Genomic DNA, 26,298 nt, shown 5'->3' with positions numbered 1-26,298 from the left:
GGAGCACCAGGGGAGCCAGGGTGGCTGCAGCAGAATGAGAGAAGGGGAGTAATTGGAGGTGAGGCCAGAGAATTATACAGAGGCCAGATTGTTTGGGGCCTTGGAGGCCATTATAAAACTTTGACATTTATTCTGGTCAAATTGAGAAGGCATTGGAAGATTCTGAGCAGAGGAGTGACATAATCTGACTTATATTTTTAAAAGATATGGCTACTATGTTGAGGATTGACTTCAGGAGGTAAGGACGGAAGCAGGGAAACCAGTCATGACCTACTAAAATAATCCAGGCAGAGATTATGGTGGAGTAGTGGAGATGTTAAGAAGTAGTCAAGATTTGCTGAAGGGCTGGCTACAGGGTGTTCACTGAGAACCAGAGGATGGCAGCAGGAACAGCTTTAGGAAGGAGCAGAAATTATTATTATTGTGGACAATGTTGAGTTTGAGATGCTTTTGTACCTCCAAGTGAAGATGTCAAGTGAGCAACTACTACATAAGTGGATAATCTGACAGATATTTAAGAGAAGGATCTATTGGATCTGATATATGACTAAATGGATGAGGGAGTGAGGGACAGAGAGCTGTCAAGGTTGTCTCCCAGCCCCTTGGCTTGGTAACAACTAAGTGGTTGATAAGTCCACTGACAGAGATGGGGACTGCAGGAGGAAGGATAGGCTGGAATGTGAAGAGAATGGGTTTAGTAGTTTAGTTTCCAATACATGGAATTCCAGGTGCCTGTGGGACATCTGCGTGGAGAGAGCATAGTTAACTCTCTGGATATGCAACCAGGAGGGTGAGGATCTAGTCTGGAGATACTGACTAGTGGGTGAGTCATCAGCTTATAGACAGCAATAAAGCCTCAGGAGTAACTGAGATCCGCCAGGGAGCAGGTGTAGATTAGTAAGAGAAGAGATGGAAAGCAGAACTGTGAGGACTGCCAACATTTATGAGACAGAAATTGGAGACATCTATGGTTAGAAGAAGAAAACCAGAAACCTATGATGTGTTACAAGTCAAGGGAAGTGTTCAAGAAAGGTAAGAAATTATAAGGATTCCTTAGGTTGATAATCCTGGAGATCATTGATGAGGAGGCCAGAGAAGACCCCTCCAACTGCTCCAAGCTAGACCTTTTTCCTTTGCACCATTCTTAGAGCATGGAAGTGAGGATTAGGGCTTAGAAGCCATTTTCCCCTTGGTTCATTCAGACTTTCATTCATGTATTCATTTGTCCAACATAAGACCTCTCATGTGTAGGGATGCAAATTGCTAAAGACACAGGCTCTGTCCTCAAAGGATCAGGGACCCAGAGTTCATACTGAGTTGGATTTAAATCTCAGTTCTACCATTTAGAACATAATCTCTGACGACTCCAAAATCCATATCTCCCATACAAAACTCCCCACTGAGCCTGTATATACAGTTGCCTCCTCAACATTTTTATTGGGAGATCTGAGCCAACTCAACCTTAACTTAGAAAATCCCCTACCCAAATGTAATTCCCTGCAGTTCTCCCATCTTAGTAAATAGCACTATCATCCAGCCTCTTGCTGAGGTCCAAATCCTAGGAATCATTTAAAAACATTTTGAGGCCGGGCGCGGTGGCTCACGCCTGTAATCCTAGCTCTCTGGGAGGCCGAGGCGGGTGGATTGCTCAAGGTCAGGAGTTCGAAACCAGCCTGAGCAAGAGCGAGACCCCGTCTCTACTATAAATAGAAAGAAATTAATTGGCCAACTAATATATACAAAAAATTAGCCGGGCATGGTGGCGCATGCCTGTAGTCCCAGCTACTTGGGAGGCTGAGGCAGGAGGATTGCTTGAGCCCAGGAGTTTGAGGTTGCTGTGAGCTAGGCTGACGCCACGGCACTCACTCTAGCCCGGGCAACAAAGGGAGACTCTGTCTCAAAAAAAAAAAAATAAAAACATTTTGAGAGGATAGAGCAGAAAAAACATACATATAAAAAATATAGGCCAGGTGTGGTGGCTTACGCCTGTAATCCTAGCACTCTGGGAGGCCAAAGCAGGCGGATCGCTCAAGATCAGGAGTTCCAGACCAGCCTGAGCAACAGCGAGACCCTGTTTCTATTAAAAAAAAAAAAAATAGAAAGAAATTAGGTGGACAACTAAAAATATGTAGAAAAAATTAGCCAGGTATGGTGGTGCATGCCTATAGTCTCAGCTACTCGGGAGGCTGAGGCAGAAGGATTGCTTAAGCCCCGGAGTTTGAGTTGAGGTTGCTGTGAGCTAGGTTGATGCCACAGCACTCCAGCCCAGGCAATAGAGTAAGACTCTGTCTCAAAAAAAAAAAAAAAAAATACATATTATATATAAATACTATATATAGTACATACAATACATATAATATAGGATATAGTAACTCATTCTGAAGACTATAGTTCAGAAGGATATACTGTACATACATTCCATTTTTTTTTTAATAGAGTCTGACTCTGTGGCCCAGGGGAAGAGTGCAATGGCATCATCATAGCTCACTGCAACCTCAAACTCCTGGGCTCCAGTTATCCTCTTGCCTCAGCCTCCCCAGTAGCTGGGACTACAGGTGCACATCACCATGCCCGGCCAATTTTTCTATTTTTAGTAGAGACAGGATCTTGCTCTTGCTCAGACTGGTCTCCTGAACTCAAGCAATCCACCTTCTTCTGCCTCCCAGAATGCTAGGATTACAGCCATGAGCCACCATGCCCAGCCTGTATATATATCTTGATCCCATTTCTACCCCCCTACTATTTATCATACTGATTCCTCTCTACCCCATATCTAATCAATAAGTCCTATTGGTTCTACTTCCAAAATTTATACCAAATCTGACACCTTCTCACAACCAGTTTAAAGTCCCAATTCTTTTCCATCACCTGCAAGGCCCTGTGTGTTTTGGTCTCTACCTGCCTTTCTTTCTGGACACACAGCCTTCTTTCTGCCCCAGCGTGCCTATTCCATTCCTTTTACATTTGTTTTTCCTTCTCACTGGATCACTCTTCTCCTAGGTTGTCACTTGCTCTATTCCTCCTGAGCATTTAGGTCTCAGCTCAAATGTCACTTTTTCAGAGAGCCCTGTGTGAGCCTATTATTGTCTATCACAGAAATTATCCTACATATATTTAAATTTTTAAAATAATTTGGACGTTTTCCAGGGAATCCCCAGGGCCTAAAAAAATACCCGGCACATAAAGTCTTTTGTTATATATTCATCGACTGACCAAGTGACCTCCACAAATTACTTCAGTTCTATAAGCCTGGGTTTCCTTATCAATAGAAGAGAGATAATAATGCCTGTCTTGCTTGCTAGCTTTAAGCGTCAGGGATGTGGGGGAAATATTAAAGACATCAGGAAATTGCCCCACAGTGAACATTAGCAATTCCCTGCTCAGTTTCACCAGTGACCACATTGATGGACAAACCCTCCTTTCCCTCTCAGGTAAAAAAGAGCTATGGGTGAAGAGACCCAGAAAGAGGTGGTCCCGCTACGCAGCAGTATCGTTGCCCTTTTAAGAAGCGCGGAACCCCCCCATTCCCACCCGAATGTTTAATGTACCGAAGTTTGTGCAAGTCACGTGAGTCGCTCGGGTTTGCCCCGCCTTAAAGAGGTGGAGCCTCAGTTTGGAGACCAATAGCAGGAGCAGCCTCCGGAACAGCCCCAACTCCAGACAGGGAAAAGGGGAGGAGCCAGGCGTCTCGCAGCTGTAACAGCACTTCCGGAAAATACGCCCCGCCCCTTCCCCTCCCCCTCGCCCGTCGATTTCTCCAGTGCCGGGTGGGCTGAACCAGCGGGCGCTGATTAAAGGCGCCGCCTGCGGCTTTCTCCTCGCCTCCCCCTCCCCATCTCCCCGCCCCCTTCCCTAGAAGCGGGACCGGCCTTGATGTAGGGACACTACCAACTGGCCCCCCCACGCCTCTGTCCGCTCCAGCCGGGCAGCCGGCTCACCACAGCTCCCTGCCCGCCCGCGTCCCCACCCTGCCGGCCGCACTCTGCTCGGAACCCATTGTGTACCGCGCGGCTGCGGACTCTGAGGCCAGGCCGTGGCGGGGGCACCGAGACCCCTGTGTGCCCCTCCGGTCGGTCCCGCGGGCTCCGGCCCCTCCCCCGCCCGCCCTCCTCGCGGCAGCGGCGAGGGCGCCCTTCCCTCCCAGCGCTGGCGGCTGGGCCGCCTGGCGGGCAGCGGGGACGCACCCCCAGCCCCAGCGGCCAGCCCCCCCGCGCCCCTTCCTGGGGGGAGGAGAGCCGGAGCCCGAGCGAGCCGAGGCAGGAAAAGGCAGCCGCGGACTGCCCGGCCCGCCGATCGTTTTTATCATCGAGATTATTATTAAAAGGGGGCGGGGACGCCAGGATGCGGGGGAGGGGGCTGGAGACGCAGCTATTTTTATTAAACAGATTATTCCTGAAATAATAATAATATGCGCAAGATGGCTGAAGGTGGCTGTGATGAGAGTGTTGGGGTTTGTTTTTTTTTCTTCCTCCTTTTTTTTTTTTTTTTTGATCTGAGGATAAAGCTCTGAGGCGACAGCCACTGCGGAGACCCTGAAGTGCCCTCCCCTCACTTGCGAAGCAGCGGGCGGACAAACAGACCCACGGACGGAGCGACTGGTGCGGGCCCGCCCCGGACGCGTCGCCTGGGCAGCAGCCGGGGGCCGCGGGCGCTCGCCTCTCTGCCGACTACTTCCAATTCTAATCTTTTTTTATTTTTTGGAAAGGACTGGGGTGGGTGGAGCAGAGGTGGAGAGAAATCGGGACTTGGCATTTTCTCCCCTCTCTCTCTCCTAATTTGCCGAAGGCCGCCAGCCCTCCCCTAGGGAAAAATCCCACCAAAAAAAAAAGAGAGAGAGAGAGAGAGGACGCTGCAGGACTCTCAAGCGAGCGCGCCCGGAACCCCGGCCGCCGCCGCCGCCGCCGCCGCCGGGAGCCCAAGATGGCTGGGCGCTGAGGGAGGCGGCCCGGCCCCGCCGCCGCAGGCTGGCTCCGACCGCAGCCCGGAGCCTTCCAGGCCAGAGCAGAGGCCGAGAAGAAAAGAAAGTGGGGGGGGAGGGGGTTGGGGGGGGAAGGGGAGGGCCAGGGGGAGGGGAGGGCCGGGAGCAGAGCCTCCTGTTCATTAGCAGTTGAGAAAAATTCCTTTCTAGTTTGATCAATCCTTGTTTTCCTCGGCTGAGCCGAGGCGCCCGCCCAGCGCGGAGACGGAGAGCGGGGTCTCTCCGCGGCTGGGGCGCCGGGTCTCCGGGGAGCGCAGAAGTAGCCACGAGGGGGTCAGGCCGGAGCACCGCCGGGGCTTCTCCCTCCCTCCCTTGCTGGTTGCCTTTTTTTCCACTTCTCTCCCTCCCCCTTCCGTTTCTATTTGTGAAGGGAGGAGGAAGGCAGAGGCGGGCTGGTGTCTCTGGCCGGGGACTGGAATTTCATCTGAATGACTGCCCCTGCGCGCACGCAGCGCCCCGGAGTCGGCCCGCCTGCGCCCCACAGCCCGCACCCGGCCAGCCAGCCGGGGGACGCCGGCGCCACGGCCCGGGGACCGCCGGCTCGCCTCTTCCGGATCTAGCAACCCTCGCCGCGGCCGCACTCGCCTCCCCGACCCCTTGGACCTCGACCCCCGGCCCAGGCGAGGGAGGCGCGGCGCCGCCGAGCCGGGAAGGAGCCGCCGCCGCCGCCGTCGGTCGAGGAAGTGTGCGGCTCCCAGGCTCTGTCCGCCGTGGGGCGCGCCCCAATGTCAGCCGCGGGGCCTAGCGCTGGCCGCGGGCCGCCGCTGCCCTAGCCGCGCCGACCGGGAGGCGGCCTCTTATATGGAATTTGGACCCCGGCGCTCCCCTCCAGGGCTGGTGCCCCGGCCGCGGCCCTGGCGCAGTCCGCCGCCTCCCGCTAGGCGCTCGGGAGGAGGAGGAGACGCAGCCGGCTGCGCGCGCGGCGTGAGGACCGAGGCTCCCTCCTCTGGGGGGCGGGCACGCGGAAGGCGCTGCTGACTGAGCGACTGTCGGGCCGGCTGGGGCCGGAGCTCGGGGCTCGCTGGGCCTACAGCTGCTCGGGACGGACCCCCAGTGCTGGGGAGTTGGGGAGGCCCGCCCGGGCCCCCTGCCCGCAGCCACCATGGCGGAGAATTGGAAAAACTGCTTCGAGGAGGAGCTCATCTGCCCCATCTGCCTGCACGTCTTCGTGGAGCCGGTGCAGCTGCCCTGCAAACACAACTTCTGCCGGGGCTGCATCGGCGAGGCGTGGGCCAAGGACAGCGGCCTGGTGCGCTGCCCGGAGTGCAACCAGGCCTACAACCAGAAGCCGGGCCTGGAGAAGAACCTGAAGCTCACCAACATCGTGGAGAAGTTCAACGCCTTGCACGTGGAGAAGCCGCCGGCAGCGCTGCACTGCGTGTTCTGCCGCCGCGGCCCCCCGCTGCCCGCGCAGAAGGTCTGCCTGCGCTGCGAGGCGCCCTGCTGCCAGTCCCACGTGCAGACGCACCTGCAGCAGCCCTCCACCGCCCGCGGGCACCTCCTGGTGGAGGCGGACGACGTGCGGGCCTGGAGCTGCCCGCAGCACAACGCCTACCGCCTCTACCACTGCGAGGCCGAGCAGGTGGCCGTGTGCCAGTACTGCTGCTACTACAGCGGCGCGCATCAGGGACACTCGGTGTGCGACGTGGAGATTCGGAGGAATGAGATCCGGGCAAGTATTCTTCTCTCTCTCTCTCTCTCTCTCTCTCTCCCCCTCCTTCTCTCTTTTTTTCTCTTTCTCTCTCCCTCTCGCCTGGGGACCACCCATCCCAACAGGCTGACTTGTAACATCAGGCCAGCGGCCCCTTCCCAAACTCTTCTCTGAAAGTTTGGGGGCAATGTCTTGAGAAGAACGGTCCCGATCGCTACTTGATACATTCCCTCACCTGCGCTCACAGGGTCCATCTTGTGAGTTCTTTATAGAATTGGGGCGTGGGACTGTCAGAGGTAGAGTTTGGGTGTTGCTTTTCTGTTTTGCGCAGCTCCCTCCCCCAGGGTAGTTTCTGTAGGCCCTACGGGAAGTCACCAAGGCAGTGACCCCGGTCCTGCTTCTCCAGCTGCTGTTTATGTAATGAGTGTCCTGGGCCGCTGCTGTGGCTGACATGATCCATGATGCTGGCATACCAATGAGGAAGTAAACAAAAGCAGCCATGTTAGTTTTAAGCTCTATTGGAAACACATTGGGGGTTGGGGGGAGCTTCCGGAGGGAGAGCAGAACTCCGGGTATCTATCTGGACAAGGCTTGGACAGCCAGGAGAGTCACTGGACAGTGTCTCAGCCATTGGGCTTATTCCCGATAGCCTGCTCTCTGTGTTTGAGAATCGCTGTGTGCCTGTGTGTGTTCACAGCGCATGGATGAACAAACCCTAAAGTATGTGTCTTCATCACCCTGAGCCCTCTTCTCTCAGCCCAGCCCTCTCTCACAGCCCTCCCACATTTGGGGAGGGGAAGTGGAAGACTGAAAAAGAATCCTGTGGGTTTAAGGTTGAGCCGCCTTGAAATCTGGTTTCAGGCAGCTGGCTCCCCTGGGCTGCCGGCCGGGTGATTACAGAACCGCATCCCCTCCCATTGTATACACCCTGCTGCCACGGCCAATGTCAAACCCGCCTTCCCCCTCGGGCCTCTGGGCCTGGTTTTAGAGCTGGACTAAGGCAATGCTTCCGTCCCCTTCAGTGGGGGGCAGGGGCTCTTCCTAGGACCTACCCCAGGCCCCTGGCTTTCAGGGTTGAGTCATACCAGAAGGAAAGGGTTGGCCGGAGACCGGCTGAGCCATCTCAGAAGCCCCAGCTTGGGGCCTGGGTGTGATATCATGGGGGCGGGCGAGGTTGGGCTTTGGTCCGACTGGGAGTGTTTATGGGTGGAGGCCCCTGGAGGCTAGTTGAGGCCAGTGGGGAGCTTGGGTATGAGGAAGCTCTGAGCAGGGCAAGATTGGAGATGGGGCTGTTTCCTGTGTCGGAGACCAGTCAGAATGAGTCACTGTTTAGCAATTAAAAAACATACACATGCAACCAACAAAAGGCAGGAGGACCACCACAGGCCGAGGGCGAGGATAACAAATAAAATTTGCTGTATAATTAGTTTCCAATTGGATGGGCTAGCCCTGGGTTTTTTTGTGCCAGGATAAGCCTCTGGTTTCTTAAAGGAAGCGTGGAGGACAGAGAGAGAAGCCACAGCCTCCCCTCCCCACTTATTGGAAAAGGTCTGGGAAGCGGATGACGGATGAGCCCCTGTGTCCTCCACCCCCAGCTCAGGGCAAGCACAGCCGACACTTTCCCCAGTATTGGAAGCTGCTGCTATTAATAAAGATGGAAGGGCTGGGGGAGGAGGCTGGGAAAAGTGCAGAGGCAGGAGAAAGGAGGGCTGTCCAGTTCTCTGTCCTGGGATTGGCAGTGGAAAGTGAGAGGAGGGGAAAGGAGGAGATGTGCCAGAAAGGAACAGAGGAGAGGACAACAATCTGGGTGATAGGCGGATGTGTGCCCACACCCACGGTGCTGCTCCTAACCGGTGCTGGGGATGTCTTTAATCGGGGTGGGGGAGAAAACATATCACACCTGACTTGGTATAGGAGGGTGTCTTTAGGTGCGTGTCTGTATTTTGGAGTGTCTTTGAGACTGTCTGCTTTGCCCTCAAATGCACCTGTCTCCTGCCTGTTGGGGGAGGGGGGTGTCTGGTGGCACATGTATACAGAGTATACCCTGGGCTTCCCACCAGCCCCTGATCTCCAGAAATGTGGACCAGATGGAAGCAGGCACTGAACTTTGTTAACAGCTCCATGGGGTGTGTGTGTGTGTGTGTGTGTGTGTGTGTGTGTGTGTGTTCGTTCGTGTGTGTGTGTTCGTTCTTGTGCCTGGTATGGGCAGGCTCAGAAGTAGCGGGTTGCATCAGAGCCAGATGTGCAATTCTGTGCGTTCAGCATCTGTGCCCTGCAGCGGCAGCCAGAGTCTCATCCTCCTCCAGGCTCCCCCACCGCTGGCCCCCAGATTCTTTCTGGTGCCCCAGGGCACTGGAGTTGGAATCACTTCAATAGCCCAGTGTCACTCAAGTGTGAGTTTGACTTACTGAATGTGGAGGAGTAGGGGCCCCACCAGCCTGCCCTGGGTGGTGGTTTGGGGGGAGGCACGGGAACCTGAATGGAGGAACTCTTTGCTCTCCATAGGCCATATAGCGGAGGCGCCTTTTCCTTGGCCCTTTGGCCCTTGCTGGAGGGAGTCTGTCTTAAAGGGCCTTTGCTGGTGCACTGGATGAAGGTAGCAGAATCTTCCAGGCCGTAGGAGAGAACTGGCACAGGCCTTAATTAAAATCTAGGTAAAATCTAGGCTCTGCTTCCTGTGCTTCCTTTTCTGCCTGGGGGTAGGGTGGGGGTGGGGCTGCTGACTTGGAAATGGAATAGGAAACCCTGATTAGCCCCTCCCTGGTGGCCCCACCCGCATATGCCTGCAAACACCCACAGAGCACATGGGTGATGGCCTTGAGCAGGGATCCAGTGGGAGGGCAAGTAGGGCTTGCATTCAGCCTGGGGGACTAGAAGGGGACTGTCAGAGTGGTGCCTGCTCTGCCCTTGGGAAGCCAGTGTGTCGGCCACATTGCCCTGAGGCAGGAGGCCTGGATGCCCACTGGTAGTCCCCAGAGACTACTCTCTGGAATGTGCTTAGATCCTAAAAGTGTTCTCCCATGGGGCTGAAGGGACAGCCAAGATTGGGACATCCAGGTGGTCTCAAGCCTGGCAGTACTGAAGGTCAGACCCCCTTTTGGCCCCTGGGTTTAGGGGTTAACCGGAACAACGGGGGACTGCTAGGTGCTGGGAGCACCCGTGTGTTGTGCCCTCCCTCAGCGTGGAAAGAAGAGCTGGGAGGAGGCCTGACTGTGTGTGTGGGGGGCTGTGCAGGTGTCTGCTTGAGTCTATTCAGTCATAGTTGTATTTCTGTGTCATCCCTAGAACTCAGACCAAGGCTGGAAATGTTGCCAGGACTCTGTTTCTGGCATTCTCAGAAGTTCAGAATTGAGAAGAGGTGTTCCCTGGGGAGGGGATGCCACTGCCTGGGCCAGTTTGGGGTTTGCAGCTGCTTGGGGGTGAGGGTACCCTTCTCACATTGCCTGTGGCTGGAAGGGGTGCACTGGGACCCTGGAGGGTCTCCGCCCCACGTGTCTGTGTCTGGGTGGGCTGCTGCAGGAGTGAGGGCTGTCCTCCTCACTGGGGCTGGGGCTACAGCCTGACTCTGGCAGTGCAGACCCTGCTGCTCCCCTCCCCTCGGTAGAGGCAGCTCCTGGGTCTCAGATGGGGTGAGGAGGCCGGTGTGTGTCATGTCACTGCCCCTTCCTAGACCAGCCCGTGTCTTCCTGGAAGGGGGTCTGGCTGGCTTCCTCCCTGGGCCCCGAGAGGAGCCTCGGGCAGAGGCTGCACCACCCACCTCCACCCCAGGATCCGCTGACACATCAGCCGGGCACCTGTCATGCACGCCCTATTGATTACTCTGCTGCCTGCAGCTCTGGGTGGCCACACATCCGTGTCTACCTGCAGGTATGTGTGTGTGCACTTGAACACACACATGTGTAGCCAGCACACATGGGTTATATATATCAAATGTGGCTAATTTTTTGTATCTCGTGTGGGGATTTTGTATCTCTCAGAAGGTGTGATGGGACTGACTGAATTCTGCAGTTGTCTTGTGTGTGGCTGTGGGTCAGAAAGACATGTGCATGTGCATGTTTGTGAGAGTACGACGGTGTCCCATGCCACACTTGCTGTGTCCCTGTGAGTTGAAGTTGACTGTGCCCAGCGTGACTGTGCTGGTGTGTGAGTGCCTGTCTATTCAGGTGATCGTTGTGTGGTGGCTGTGAGCCTGCCAGAGGGCATGTGACTTCCCCCACTGGTGGAGGTGTTGGGGAAAGGAGGGACAGATGGGATTCACCTTGGGGTGAGCTTGTTGGCTGTGGCTGGTATTGGCGGTAGGGGCCCAAGTGGGTCTCGCAGTGCTGTGTTGGGGCGGTCTGGGTGGGCAGAGGGAGCCTGACTGGGGCCCCTGCCCTGGCCAAGCAGGCGGGGCCTGGCCGGCCTCGTCCCTGGCTCTGGGAAAGCCTGCCTTCCTGGCTGGCCTGGCATTCAGACCCAGACAAAGGGGGGCTTTCTCTCTCGCCTCTTTGTTCTGCTGCCCCAGAGCGCTGCTCTCTGCATGGCAAAAGCTAATTCCACTCTGCAGCTGGGAAACCCTCTCTGGGGTCTGCCGTGGCCTGCCTCCCAGCCCTGCCTCTCTGCTTGCCCTGGCTCCTGCCCTGTAGCCCCTGCTCTCCGGCTCTGTGGTTTTCCCAGCCTGGGGGTTCACATGGTAACCCAAGGCAGGGGCTGAGGCATGGAAGGGGTTTAGGGCAGTCAGAAGCTTTTCTGAGAGAAGGGGACAGTGCTGTGGCCTTGGAAAGAGGAGGACCGGGCTTGGGTGGAGGATTGAGGGGAGGGCTTGGCCTCTGGGGAGGAAGTAGCGTGAGGCAGCTCTGAGGAGGGGCTGGAGCCAGAGCTGGGGCGGGCATGAGAGTCACCCAGGCAGAGAACTGCACAGGAAGGGGTGCCCCAGCCTCCCAGCATCCTCTTCCTTCCCCCAGCCCTGCCCCTGTTACCACCACAGGGGCCTTGGAGCCAGCCCTGGCCTGGTCTGAACACCCAGGGCCTGCCTCTGTCCCAGACCCTGGGGCCCTGTTCCCTCCTGACCTTGTTTTCTCTTCAAGGTTGACTTGAGGGTTTTATTATTATTTATTAACTTTTATACAGCCCAGAATCCCCAGGCCTCACCTGTCTGCCCAGTCTGCTCCGACATCAAAAATGCCTGCTGGGCCTGGCCAGTCAGGCTCCTTCTGGACCTGAGGCTTTCACATGAGGCTTTCCCGGGTCAGGAATGCAGGGCTTATGGTTCCCAGGTGCCCTGGGGCATGGAGGGATAGGCATAGAGTGCTCCTGAGTCTGGATGCTTTGCCCTCACCAGGGCGGACCTAGAAGGCCTTAGGCCCTAAGGGACAGGGGCGGTGGCTGCCAAGTGGGCCTGGATCCTATGTGCCCAGTGGCCTGGTCCCTCAAGTACTTCCAGTTCCTGCTCTGCTCTTTTCCTCACACTTGAAGTTTGCCACAGTCCAGGTGACCCCCTGTGGGCTGAGGGCAGTGTATAAAGTGTCCCCTATCCTTCCCCCCTGCACTGAGGGTCCTTGCTCAAATCAAGCTAGGAAATCTGGTCCTAACTCAGCTGTGGGTTTTCCCCAGATGGGCAGTGGGGCCTCGGCTCTTAGCCATTCCCAGGGGCGGGTGGGGTTGGGGTGGAAAGGAGGCTGTCTGAGGTGGGGTGGGCCAGGCCCTGCTTCCTCGGCTCCTGTCTTTCAGCATCATGGCAGCCTGGCTGGTCGTTTGGTGGGATTGGGGTGGGCGTCATGAAGGGACAGCAGGTGGGTACTTTCCTCTTTGCTCCCAACTTCCCAGTGCTTGAGATGACAGCAACCCCTCTTCCCATTTCTCCCAGGCATTGTCCATGGCAGGACCTGGCCCCAAGGGAGAGCAGCCCTGCAAGCGTGGCCTGGCCAGCGTGGGCCCCTCTCCCAGCCCTCCCACTGGCACCCTTGGCCAGCTTCCTTTCCCTTCCCACCCTCACCCCAGCCCTTGCAGTGGACAGGAGCCCTCTGAGGCAGGAGAAGGGAAATGGAACCCGTCCACCCGCTAGGGCCTGTGGCCACTGCCTTTGCTAGGCCTGGGCTAGGCTCCCCCACAAAGAGGGGGATGCTAGGATAGACAGAAACTAGGGCCTGGAACCCTGGTGATAAGGGAAGACATGGCAGGGTCCCAGGGTAGAAGTGCTGCCAGGGCAGACTCTCAGGAAAGCCTATAAGAAGATGGAAGGGAAAAAAAAAAAAAATATGAAGTTGTTAGAACTCTTGAAAAAAAAAAAAAAAGAAGAAGAAGATGGAAGGGGCTGACCCCACGCCCCAGGCTGCTCAGGGAGGGGGTCTCAGTGGGAGTGGGAGCAAAAGGGCCCCACTGGCCATCAGGGTAGGCATGGAACAGCTCCACTCCTGTCCTCTGAGAGAGAGTGGGCTGGGAACCTGGGGCTGTCTCAGTCCTGCCCTCAGCCGGGCAGGCCCCTAACCTGATAACATGCAGATGGGTCACGGAGAAGCAGCTGGGCAGGGAGCCTGTGGTGCGAGATGTCTGGAGCAAGTTGGCCTGGGCTTTCAGGTGTCCCAGGTGCTGAGCTGGCAGGAGTGGCCTGGACTGTGAGGTACACCTGGGGGCCCCCATCCTAGGTGTGGGCATGGGACAGCCAGCAGGCAAGAATTTGAGGGACAGTTGTTCCAGGGATATAAACAGGCCTAGTGTTTCTGAAGGAGCATCCTGATCACCCTGCCTCTGTGCCTGGCCTCTCCCCATTGTCTGGGGCCTCCGGGCAGTCAAGCCTTCACTGTGAGGGCCTGAGTGCAAGTACGTGTCCAGCTCGGTGCGACAGTGAGCATGAGGCAGGCCCAGGGCTCAGGTGGTGATGTGTGTGTATGTGTGTGTGTGTGTGCTCGCGCCTATGAGTGGGTAATACCGTGGGGCCCTCTGTTCCTGCCCTCACCCAAGCTGTGTTTATTGTCAGGCTCTGACCCTTGGGCTGTGGGACCTGCTGGAAGGGTGAGTTGCTGCTGTCGACAGGACAGGGTCTCCTGGGTCTGGTTCTTGGAGCTTCTGTCCTGGGTCATTGAAAGGTCAGGTTGTGTGGGATGGAGGTGCCCCAGGCTTCCCCAGCTTACATGAGAGAGCCTTAGCCCCCACCTCCTCTCTCCAGAGTCCTGGTTCTTTGTTTCTAGGGTAGCCAACAACACAAAACAGGGTCTGGTTGAAGTCTCTTGCGTGCCTTGGTTTCCCCATATGGCAGATGGGTTGGAAGAGCCAGGAAGGGATTAGTGGCACTTGTATTTAAGAAGCCAACTGGATGTGGCTGAGAGTGGAGGTCATGGGGTCAAACTCAAGGGTTACTCTGTGGTCCCCACAGAGAAAGAAAGAGAACCATTCCTTGCTGAGTGGATACTCACTATAAGTGAGTGTGTGTGGTTACACAGAGCTGTTTTGCAAATCGTACTTTGTGTGCAGAGCCCATGGGTTTATTCAGTAAATATATTATGCTTCTAGTGGGTGCTCAGGCCTTCGTGTGGCCTGGCTTTGAAGGGAAGTGGAGAAAGCAGCACAGTCCTGTTCTTAAGAGGCCTTGAGTTTTGTAGGGAGATCAGACCACAGTTTGTGAGAAAATTCAAAGACTCTAAAATAGTGCTAATAGAACCTCTACAGTGATGGTAATGTTTTGGAGTTGTAGTGTCTGATACTAGCTATGTGTAGCTATTGAGCACTTGAGTTAAGGCTGGTGCAACTGAGGAACTGATGTTTAATTTGATTTATTTTTAATTAACTTGAATTTAAATGGCCAATTGTGACTAATGGCTACCATATTGGACAGCACAGCTACAGAGGGAGGGCAGAATGTGACAGCCCTACCCTGTGGCCAGGACAGGGAGAGGCCTACACAGACTCAGAGCAGGAGTCATGGAAAGTTTCCTAGAGGAGAGGGACTTAAGTTAGGCCTTGAAGGATAGACAAGGGGAGGGAGGGTCTCTGTGGGCTGCAGAAAAACATACACAGAGTGCAGGGTGTTTACATGCAGAGAGTGACACCAGCCCACTTGGTTGAAAGAGTCAGGGTGTGAAAAAGCCTTCATTGCCATGTTAAAGCATTTGACAGGAGCGAGTCATGGAGGGTTCTTGAGCAGGGGAGAGACCCTGTTTGAAGAGGTATGTCTGAGAGAGAGGAGGTCAAGAGGGATGGAGAGGCTGGGAGGAGAGAGGCCATACTGTATATAAGTATGAGGTGAGATCTCTGGACTGGGCTGGAGGGCCCATGTGGCTCAGAATGTGATTTGACCCTCTGCCTGTGAGGCTGCTCCACAAAGGAAGGCAGCACGGCCTGGGTCAGCACAGACCCTGCTGCCAGGTCACTGCATTTGTAGCCCAACTCTACTATTTACTAGCTGTGTGGCTTTGGACAAGTTACTTAACCTATCTAGGCCTCAGTTTCCTCTTCTGTGAAATGAGGGTAATAATAGTGCTCACCTTATGGCATTACTGGGCTGATTGGATAAGTCTGTACAGGAAAAGCGTGTAGAACAGAAGCCGGCACAACCCTGCCCTCAGAAAGCTCATGGTGTAAGTACGTGTGGGGAGCTATTCCAGGCTTCCCTTGCTGGGAACAGGCTGGCCAGGCAGCTCTCAGCAACCCTGTGGGATTGCGTGGGGGCCAGATGGGGCTGGTGGCAGGGATTTTAGGCCATCTAGGTCCAAGGATCTGTAGGATGAGTCTGTCGTATGGAGGGAAAGCTGGTGCCCACCCATGCTTGGGAAGGGTTGGAGCTTCAGCCCCTCTGACACCCCCTCCCCCAACTGTCCCTGCAGAAGATGCTGATGAAGCAGCAGGACCGGCTGGAGGAGCGAGAGCAGGACATCGAGGACCAGCTGTACAAACTTGAGTCGGACAAGCGCCTGGTGGAGGTAGCTGAGCCTACGCCCGTGGTATGGGGTGGGGGCGGCTCAGTGCGGGGCTTCCAGTGAGTTTTCTCCTAATGATTTACTGTGTGGTCTGTCAGAATCCCTCTGTCAGTCATTCAGTGAACTGTCCGTGAATGAGCCCCCACTGGTGCCAGGAGTGACTGGCACAGTGCTGTGTGTTACCAATGGGAAACTGGGAGATCAGACCTTTCCCTCAGGAGCCTGGGGCAGCCCGGGCACTTGGGGTCTCACAGGATGTGACACAGGTAGGGGCGGGAGCCAGAGTCCCCAATGCTCACCTGCCTGCCCACTCTTGCCCCTGTTCCTGCAGGAGAAAGTGAGCCAGCTGAAGGAGGAAGTTCGACTGCAGTACGAGAAGCTGCACCAGCTACTGGATGAGGACCTGCGACAGACGGTGGAGGTCCTGGACAAGGCCCAGGCCAAGTTCTGCAGCGAGAACGCGGCGCAGGCGCTGCACCTCGGGGAACGCATGCAGGAGGCCAAGAAACTGCTCGGCTCCCTGCAGCTGCTCTTCGACAAGACGGAGGATGTCAGCTTTATGAAGGTGGGCTGGGCCCAGACCAGGACGGTGGGACCTAGAGCGCCATTCCAAAATGGGGGTCTGCAGTTCTCTCCTCCCCCACCAAATTACTCCCACCAGTGTGTGCACATGCCCTTGGCTTTGGAGCCAGTGCGAGTGGGTTCAAATACACCCTCGGGCTCTTATAAGCTCCGTAACCTTGGGCAAGTCCTAGATGCAGCCTGTGCCTTGTTCCTCACCTACAAAGTAGAGTTGGTAATACAGATCTACTACCTTGTCCACAGTTCCAACTTTTAAAAATCTCTGAAAATTAACAGAATAAAATTTCAGCAACTCATATCTTAACAGCAAAAGTTGACCTGAACTGATGTTGGATAATTTGGTCTGTATTTATCTGACTTGGTATGAAAATTCAAACATTTTGCTGCAGAAATGTTGCTGTATTGGACTGTGGTGTCTTGCTGGGGATGATATGTACTATATGGTACAGGCACCATGTTCTCCTTTCAAATTCCAAAACACATCTGGCCCCAAAGACTTCAGCTAAGAGCTTACAGGCCTGGGGAGCCTCCTCCTGGGGGAGGCGTATAGATGAAATGATTCTGTGTGGATGCACGGAAAGCACTTATAATAGTGTAGATTGCACAGCAAGTGCTCGGGAAACGTTAGCTATTCTTGTCTTCCAAAACTGGCCACCCCACCCGCGGCCACACTCTGGCCAGAATGAGAGGGTCAGCACTGCCTGGGGAGTGGGGGGGGGTAGCTTCTGTCTTCCCCTCTTCCGGTGCTGCTTTTTCTACTGACTGTCCCTTTTCTCTCCCCACAGAACACCAAGTCTGTGAAAATCCTGATGGACAGGTGAGCAGATGGCCCCCAGCCCTCAGGGGAACACGTCTGGGGTGAGCGGGGAGGGCCAGGCCCACAGCGGGGAGGTAGGGCGGGCTCACTGGTGATACCTCCTCACAGCAGATGCCCCGTCCACTGCCCCCAGGACCCAGACCTGCACGGGCAGCAGCCTTTCTCCCCCTAAGATCGGCCACCTGAACTCCAAGCTCTTCCTGAACGAGGTGGCCAAGAAGGAGAAGCAGCTGCGGAAGATGCTAGAAGGTGAGGGTGGGATCTTCCATTGAAGGGAGAGAGAGCCCTTTGGGCAGGGGTAATGCCAGAGCCTTCCATCTAAGAGGCAGCATGGCCTAGTTAGGTAGAGCTTTCCTTACATCCTGGCTTTGCCACTTCTAGCTTTGGGACTTTGGGCAAGCAATGTTACCTCCCAGAGCCTCAGTTTCTTCAGCTGTAAAATGGGAATAATAACATCTCTACCTCCTAATGGAGGAGTGGGCATTACCTGAGATGTAACATGCTTGGTTCTATAGATGCAGGGAGGAGGAGGCCTGAGTTTCTTGGGGTGGGAGCTTTGGTGACTTTTGCTCCAAACTCTCCACAGGCCCCTTCAGCACGCCGGTGCCCTTCCTGCAGAGTGTCCCCCTGTACCCTTGTGGCGTGAGCAACTCTGGGGCGGAAAAGCGCAAGCACTCAACAGCCTTCCCTGAGGCCAGTTTCCTAGAGACGTCGTCAGGCCCTGTGGGCGGCCAGTATGGGGCGGCGGGCACAGCCAGCGGCGAGGGCCAATCTGGGCAGCCCCTGGGGCCCTGCAGCTCCACGCAGCACTTGGTGGCCCTGCCGGGCGGCGCCCAACCAGTGCACTCAAGTCCTGTGTTCCCTCCGTCGCAGTATCCCAATGGCTCTGCCGCCCAGCAGCCCATGCTCCCCCAGTATGGCGGCCGCAAGATTCTCGTCTGTTCTGTGGACAACTGCTACTGTTCTTCCGTGGCCAACCATGGCGGCCACCAGCCCTACCCCCGCTCCGGCCACTTCCCCTGGACAGTGCCCTCGCAGGAGTACTCACACCCGCTCCCGCCTACACCCTCCGTCCCCCAGTCCCTTCCTGGCCTGGCAGTCAGAGACTGGCTCGACGCCTCCCAGCAGCCTGGCCACCAGGATTTCTACAGGGTGTACGGGCAGCCGTCCACCAAGCACTACGTGACGAGCTAACACCACGGCCATGCGGGCGGTATGGCACTGGGGGACCTCCCTGCCAGCCCCCTGTGGCTCGGGGATTATGTATCCAGAGACATGCCCTTCTACCTTCCTCTTCCCTCTTCTTCCATTTCCCCAGGTCTTTTCCTTTTGGATTTTGTTTTGGTTTTCGCTTTGTTTTTGATTTTTATTTTTATTATGAATCTCCTGGACACAGAGGTGACAGTGGGAGCTGGCCTGGGCTGGGGCTGCAGGTGGCCCTGGAGTTGGGAAAGTGTCTGTCTCAAGACACTGAGCTCTCTCTCTGTCTCTCCTTTTTCTTCTCCTTCCCCTACGTTCCCATGGCTGGAAGGAGCCTCAGCTTCTGCTCCAGCTCTGGAGGGCCCAGCCCTTCTCACCTCACCCAGGAGGAAGGCCCAAGCCCAAGGGCCTATTTCTCCTCTCCCTTTTCTTTTGGGCAGTTTGATCACTGGTCAAGTAAGGAATGACCTGTAGATTGTGGGACTTTTGTTTTTGTTTTTGTAATTTTTTTAAACCAAGAATGATTTCTCCTGCTTCCTTCTCCTCACCATCTTCCCAGACGGAGTTCAAGGCCACTTCTCAAGCAGCTTTTGGCACCTTCAGCCTCAGAGTGGAATCTTTTAAAGGCAGGAACCCTATGTCCAGGAAAGGGGAAAAGGAACTTTGCCAATGATAGTGACCACAGCAAAAGCAAATAATAATAATATTAATAATAATAAAGAGAAATAAATGAAATAATAAAATAAAAAACAATAGCACAGCCCTTGTTGAGGTCAGCAGGGAGGAGGGGCTGCCCTGATTTGTGTCCTTGCCTGGATTTTGACACAGCTACTTCCTGTAGTGAGCACTTTGTATGAATCGTGGACTTCCTGTTCTCAAGGCGCAGGTATTTATTCTGTAATCTGTCTAGAGCACACACCGAAATCCAACCTTCTAATAAACATGATGGCTCAGTCCCGCTCCCTGCCTCGCTCTTACCCAGCATCCTGAGGCCCGGGTCTTCAGGCACTGGTGTGAGGGAGGGCCCTCTAAGGAAAACTCCTGCCCTCCTTGCCTCTGTTCTGCCTTCCTGGGCCTCTGGTTCCAGGCCTGTGAATATCAACTAGTCCGGCACTGACTACATCCACTTGAGTTCATTTGCAAATATTTGCTGAGGGCCTCCAGAGCCCAGCCCCATGCTACCTGGGGCCTGGCATCTCTTTGAAGTTCTGCCAAAGTGCTCTTTGCTGGGACAGACAAAGGAGAAACACCTTTCTGTGAGTCTTGCCGAGTTTATCTCCTTCAGGCCACAAATATTTATTGAGCGAGTACTAGGAGCCAGGCCCTGTGCAGGGCTGCAGGCACGTGGGCAGAACAGACCCTGTCCTCTTGAAACTTAATCTAGCTGGGCCTTGGCCCCCATAGGGAGTGGGGGCCTGTAATCACCATACTTCCTTTGGTGACTTGAGGCTTTGGCCCTGAGAGGGGTGGAGGTGGGGTAGGAGGATGAAAAAAATGTCCCACCCCTTTGGGGTGAACCGGCTTGGTGGGAAAGGCAGGGTTCCCGGTAGGCCCATAAATTTGCATTTTGAGCTCTTGGTGATTCTGACACTTCCTGGGGTTTGAGAAGTGCTGCCATGAGGGACTGATCTCTCTCACAGAGACCCCTGGGCAAGAAGGGACTGGGACACACCAAGGCCTGGCTCTCTGGTTTGCTGCCTGACACTTTGCAGATCTGTGAGGAGTGCAGCCCATGACCTCCCATGCTAGCGGGAGGGGCAGCCTTTGCTGGGTACCTAGTTCTCTGTCCCCTTGTCTGGGCAGAATCAAGTCCCACCCCGGGAAGCCTAAGACAAGGCAGGGAACCTGTGGGTAAAGTTCCATGCCAGTGGTGCAAGCCTCATGGGCCCCTAGTCATCCCTCTTTTGGGGCTAGCCAGACCAAACCAGAGTCTTGCTAAGTGCCTCTGCCCCTTCCTGTGGGTGTAGAGGACGACTCTGGTGGGCCCTTGCTTCATTGCGCCCCCTCCCTGGTTTGGCTGGGAGCTGGAGCCAGGAGCAGTATGACCACAGCTGCCCCCACTTGTTTGCACCTGTTTAGGGCTGAAGGGCAGGGCAGATGGCTGGAGTACAGTGCCTCTCCAGCCTCTAGACAGATACAGTGCCACTCACATCTGCTACTGTCTCACCCTCCCTTTCTCCAGTTTGTCAAGAGCCCTGAGACATCCCCCATGCCAAGAGTTGGGAGCCAAGACGGAGAAAGCTGCCTAATTTCCTTCCCACTTGGCCTAATTTTGTTTTGGCTGATGGAAGGGGGTCCTTTCTCCAGGTACATCAATCCAACTGAAATAGGGAGGGGAGGTTCTGGCGGGTGGGATGGGTTCGAGGCTCGCCCCCATCCTTGAAGCTGCCCCTGGCAATGACACACTCAGGCACAGCTGTAGGCGAAGCCATGGCTGCCAGTAGTGTGGGCTGGAGGCTGCCTGGCCAGCCAGGGCAGCAGCCACCCAGCTGTCCCTGACTTTGTAGGAGCAGCTGTCACCCACCTCCCAAAAGGGCAGGGGCAGAGGCCTAGAAAGAGCTAGAGTTGCGGGGGGACAAAGGCCTACTCAAGAAGGCATTTGAGGGCCTTGTCCGCCCTGAAGGCGTGGCCGCCCCCAGGTGCATGCCCTGCGCACACCCCCAGCCCAGGCCGCCTCCAGCGCCCTGCGTCCTCAGCCCATCACACCTGCCTTTCCGGGAAGGGCGGGGCGGGAGATCGACCGCGGCTCCTTGCCCCACAGGCCAGGCGGCGGCTCCTGTGGCCCAGATGTGCCGAGCCTGCAGGGAGGCCACCGCCAGGGGAGTGGGGGGGGCGGTTTCCTCCGCCCGCCGCCCCTCTCCCCCCCCCCCCCCCCCCCCCCCCGCCGGCCCCAGCTCTTTCATGTCGCTGCCCTCCCCCTGCTCAGCAGCTGGGCCTGCCCTGCCCCCTCTCTCAGCCTCTCTCCCAGCTGTCTGTCGGGTGGGGCCAGGCAGCTGGGGAACAGCTGCAAGGCGGGGGGTGGGGGTCGGGTGCCCCTGCAACTGCAGGAAACAGTCTTCCTGCCGAGGAGGGGCTGGGGGAAGGCCAGGGGGACAGTTGGCTTCCCCCACCCCTTCTCCCAGTGCACCAGACCTCAGATCAAAGCCCCCTCCCAGCTTCAAAGGGCACCCTGGGGGCACCCTGAACTGCTGACTCGCAGAGTTGGGGCCCCTCTCTCCAAGCTGAGACCCCACATTCTAACCTCTCTTCTGGGTTCTTACAGGCCCTATTCACATCCACCCACTCAGACTCTGTCATTGTCACCACAACCTTCCTCAGACACCTTCATCTTCTCCCATCTGAGGGTGGGGGAGAACCAGTTAGCAACTTCAGGACCCAACCTACCCCCTGGGGGATTCCTACCCTGCCTCTGCATCCTGTAAATTCTGGGGGAGGAGGGCCAGGAGGAACATGTCCCTACCCACCCTATCTCTCCAGGCTTACAAAGAAATAGGAGCCAGGCACCGGTGACCTTACTGAGAGTGGGCGCCTGAAGGGAGGTGGAACCATGATTCCCGGGTATCCCTGGACAGAAACCTTAGCCCCTCTTCTAAAGTGAGTCTCCCTGTATGGTTTTGGAAAACTCTTCCTTGGAGGTGCTTTAGAAGCAGGCCTCTCCAGAACCCAGGATTCTGGTACCGGTTCTAGAATCCTGAGTTTTTTCTTTGAGTTAAGGGGCCAAGGAATGAAATTGAGGGGACTCTTGGATTGCCCCTGTCCTATACTCTGTGTAGAAGTGCTGGGACAGAGCCTGCAGTTCAGGCTCTTCTGGGGCTCAGATTCCAGAATCTTCTTTGGAGGCTGGGAGGAATGGGAAACAGATTGGAGTGTGGGCAGAGGCAGCTGGGGTTGAGGGGCTCATGGTGACAAGTGAGAAGGTACAGGCCTGGACCAGGAAGGAGGCTGGCCCAAGAACACCAGTTTCTTCCTTCAGCTTTGGTCTTTTCCCGAGTTCCACACACTTCCACCTGCTCCCCAGAGACTCTTGCTTTTCCCCCCAGGGAGGCTGTATTCCGTCTCTGCTGGAATTCTTCCAGTGACAGCTCGAAACCTCAGGACATCCCTTCCACTGTGCAAGTTCTTCCAAATAACAAATAGAAATCTGATGGATAGAGCTCTGGTCTCTACCATACTCTCCACAGTGCGTAGGAATCACACCCCTAGAGTGAGGGATGCCTTCAAGAGTTCAGGGCTGCTTCCCGAAATCCCCCATGGCTGGCAATGGACTTATCCCAGAGTTCTGCACTGGTGGGGGTAGGGGGGTCTTTGAATGTTTCCTTCCCAGGAGACCAGTTTTCTTTTGTTGCTGTGTGGTTAATTCCCCTCATCTGTAGCAAACTGGGATATTTATGCCTTCTCCTTGCACTAGATCTTCAATAATTGGCTCTTTCTTGAGACAGAACCCATCTGTGCTGTATCATAGGTTATTTTTTATTATATACGTTGAGGCAAGAAGGGGGTGACATGGGCTGGGGTGCTGTGCAGCTTGTATAGAATGGGGGCTTGGAGGGGGCATGGGCAGCATCTCAGAATTGTAGACCAGAAGTGGAACTGGCAGTGGGTGGGGAAGAACCGGGTGTTAAGGGTGATGTGGGCTTCTGGCCCGCTGGGAAAAACAGCAGTGAGTAATTGGACATATCGATGCCCTGGATGCCCGGCTGCGAGCTGGAGGTCATCAGACACTGTCCGTGGGGTGTCCGCTGCAGGGCACTGAGCAGGCGTGGATGCAAATGGGAGCTGCTGGCCTAGCAGGGTCTCACCAACTACACTGAGTGCCGTCCCCACCAGTGGCAGCTCCCCAGGCTCCACCCATCAAACCATATGCTTAAATCTAGTCCTGCAACAGCCCACGTGGTACCACACCCAGTGGCTTTGGACTCTGCTGACCCCTCTGCCTGGAGGTCTCCCCGACCTCAAAGTCTCACCTCTCTGCAGCCTTCCTCCACCTCTGCAGAGGGCGGTTGAGCGGTAATGAGATGACACATGTGAAATGCCAGGTCTGGTGCTGGCATCGCCAGCGCTCAAGCAGCAGTAGCTATCACAATGTTTATGTTCCTTTGGGCCAACCATACTCCCATGCACTTCGCTCTCTCATTTGGTGTTCTGTGTTTTTTTTGAGACAGTCTCACTCTGTCGCCCAGGCTAGAGTGCCATGGCATCAGCCTAGTTCACAGCAACCTCAATCCTCCTCCCCCAGTCTCCCCGCCTCAGTCTCCCAAGTAGCCAGAACTACAGGCATGCACCATCACGGCCTACTAACTTTTTCTATTTTTAGTAGAGATGGGATCTCACTTTTGCTAAGGCTGGTCTCAAACTCCTGAGCTCAAGTGATCCTCCAGCCTCAGCCTCTCACAGTGCTAGGATAACAGGCATGAGCCATTGCACCTGGCCTTCACTTGGTCTTTTAACTAATTGTGGTTTACATGTCAGGTTGCAAGCTGTACAGTTTAATGTCCAACTAGCCTGTGAGTCCCTGGAGGACATGAAATATTAGTCATCTTTGATATTTTTGGAGCCTAGCACAGTGCCTGTTTAATTCGTTCATTCATTCAGCAAATAATTATTGAGATCTTCTAGTGCTAGGCATTGCTGTAATGTCGGGGGTGCATCAGTTAACAAAACAGACACATTCTCTGCCCTCTTGCAGCTGATAATCTGTGGGGAAGAGACAGATGACTCTCAGTAAAGAAGTAAAAGTGATGCAGCTGTATTTGAAGTATAAAAAATAAAGATAAAAAATAAAAATTAAAAAAAGAAGAAGTAAAAACGAGTAGGTGATGAGTACTGTGAAGGAAACTAGAGCAATTGAGGTTATAGGGAATGTAGGGAGGGGACAGAGGACATGGAAGTGTTCATATAGGCCAATGATTGGGGAAGGCTTCACTGGGAATGTGACACTGAACAGAAACCTCAAGAATGCAAGGGGACAAGATCTGGGGATATTTGGAGCGAGAGTGTTCCAGGTAGAGGGAATAAGTCCACAGGCCACAGGCAGAAGATGCTGTTTCAGGAATAGTCAGGGGGCGAGGGTGGCTGGAAAGAGTGAGTGGGGGACAGAGTAGTGAATGATGGGGTCAGAGGGATGGTGAGAAAACAGGGCCAGGACATGAGGCCATTGTAGGTGCTTTGTTTCTTGTGCTTGAGATATTTGCTGAATGAATGAATGTATGAATGAATGAATGCCAAGTGCCTAGGCTAGTCAGAGGTTTATGAGGTTCACAGGGGAGCCACGTGGGTTAGAAGGTACCAGGCCATCTTTTTGGGCAGGTGGGACTTGAATCATGCCCTAAAGGAGGGGTAAACTCTAAAGAGGGGGCAGACATCCCAGGGAGGAGGTTGCTATGAGCATGGGGGTAGAGGGAATAAAATGAGGGGGGGCAGTGAGGAGATTCATCTAGAGCACAGCATATATGTGAAGTCCATGGCTGATAAGTTCATAGAAAAGGTTTGGGGGCCAGGCGCAGTGGCTCACACCTGTAATCCTAGCACTCTGGGAGGCCAAGGCAGGTGGATTGCTCAAGGTCAGGAGTTAGAAACCAGCCTGAGCAAGAGCGAGACCCCATCTCTACTATAAATAGAAATAAATTGGCCAACTAATAGAAAAAATTAGCCGGGCATGGTGGCACATGCCTGTAGTCCCAGCTACTTGGGAGGCTGAGGCAGCAGGATTGCCTGAGCCCAGGAGTTTGAGGTTGCTGTGAGCTAGGCTGACGCCATGGCACTCACTCTAGCCTGGGCAACAAAGTGAGACTCTATCTCAAAAAAAAAAAAGAAAAAAGAAAAAGAAAAGGTTTGGAGTCAGATCAGAGGGGCCTTCAATGACAGGATAAACAGTTTGGACTTGAGGGTCCCCTAGCCTAAGCAGGGCCATGGAAGACATCTGAGCAGGGGGACTGCATTTTAGGACAATGGCTCTAACCCTTAAGGGTCTCTCCCCATGCAGGGGGAGACCATGTGGCCAGCTGGGAGGCAGTGGGGGGGGGTCCAAGTGAGAGAAGAGGTGGGGTGCAGCGTGCAGACTGAACCCAGCCCAAGGAGCCTCTAGGTCCCATTGCTCGGGTGGAAGCCTGGCACTAGCCTTCTCCCTTTCTGCCCGCTAGCCATGGGCCCTGGAGTCAGCAGAAAATCCCGGCTCCAGGGAGGAGGCGGCGCAGAGCCAGAAGCTGCTGAGGGAGCACTGGCAGCAAGATGCCATTGTACATCCGCAATCAAGATGCTTCAGAGGAAATCAAAAGCACCAACTGGGGAAATGATGTGTGCACACTCTTCCTTTCTCTCTCTCTCACACACACACACAAACTTCTGCCTCCAAAATGGGTCAAGTGAAGGCTGTGGGCGTGGGCTGGGGAGGGAGGGCTGGGAGAAGAGGGGCCAACGGGGAGCTTGGGCCCTGGTGCCCACTCACCCTCCTGGCATTGGGGACTGCAGCAGCTGCAGGGTGGGGCGGGCTATGGGGATGAGCGTACACCTCCCCATGCATATGGATAACGCACACAGCTGCCCTGCCTGCTTAGCGTTCATTAGGACCAACTGTCTCTCGGGAGCAGTGGCAGGCGGGAGAGGGTGCCGTGCCCATTCATGGCCTGGGGTGGGGGCTGCCTGCAGCTGTGCAGACACCTCCCCCTGCTTGGATCAGCATCCCAACCCATCCTCCCTCTTTTTCTTCTCCCAATCCGCCACTCTGTCAAATCGCGAGGTCTTGGGTGGGAACGGGGTCCAGGGAGTGAGGCAGGGTGACATTCAGGTGAATCCCTGTAGGAGCTGGGGGAGGAGAGGAGAGAGCTGTGCTGAGCCAGGTCCCTTGATCCCAGGAGGGGCTATTGCTTACAGATCAAAGCTTCTTAGCCCCTTCTTTCCAAAGTCATCTGTAGCATTCAGACAGAAAAACTGCTTTGGCCCTGTCTTCTGGAGGCCCCAGAGGAGCCCCTGATCAGGCTTGCTCTGTGTCCCCAGAGGGAATCCGAGCAGGCTAGGGGCTGGTGTGCTGGCACGATTCTAGATTCTACGTGATTCTGACCTCTTGGCAGCAAGGGAGACTAAGGAAGGGAGGCTGCTGGGCTCTAACGCCCCAGGGCAAGTGGTCCCATTGGGGCTGTCAATGGGGGGAGTATTAAGAGCCAGGCCCAGGGAAGGGTCGGCT

General features: G+C 55.3%; 2 protein-coding genes across 2 annotated transcripts in view; one reads left to right on the top strand and one right to left on the bottom strand.

The window, feature by feature from the left end:
• The first annotated feature begins 5,072 nt into the window (after window positions 1-5,072).
• Window positions 5,073-19,079, top strand: TRIM8 (tripartite motif containing 8). Its single transcript, XM_012770035.2, has 6 exons — window positions 5,073-6,650; window positions 15,428-15,523; window positions 15,852-16,085; window positions 16,888-16,919; window positions 17,053-17,168; window positions 17,506-19,079. Exons 1-6 carry the CDS (start codon window positions 6,081-6,083, stop codon window positions 18,111-18,113), a joined length of 1,656 nt encoding a protein of 551 aa, XP_012625489.1. The 5' UTR covers window positions 5,073-6,080; the 3' UTR covers window positions 18,114-19,079.
• ARL3 (ARF like GTPase 3) overlaps window positions 18,236-26,298 on the bottom strand; it is a 55,959-nt gene continuing 47,896 nt past the window's right edge. The window contains exon 6 of the mRNA XM_076009817.1: window positions 18,236-18,754. Coding sequence (XP_075865932.1) covers window positions 18,740-18,754 — 15 coding nt within the window. The 3' untranslated portion in view covers window positions 18,236-18,739. The remainder of the gene's footprint in view (window positions 18,755-26,298) is intronic.

This window comes from Microcebus murinus, chromosome 14 (assembly GCF_040939455.1).
Source record: "Microcebus murinus isolate Inina chromosome 14, M.murinus_Inina_mat1.0, whole genome shotgun sequence".
In the NCBI taxonomy this organism is placed as follows: domain Eukaryota; kingdom Metazoa; phylum Chordata; class Mammalia; order Primates; family Cheirogaleidae; genus Microcebus; species Microcebus murinus.
The sequence above is the reverse complement of the archived record's forward strand: the minus strand, read 5'-3'. Positions and strand labels throughout refer to the sequence as shown.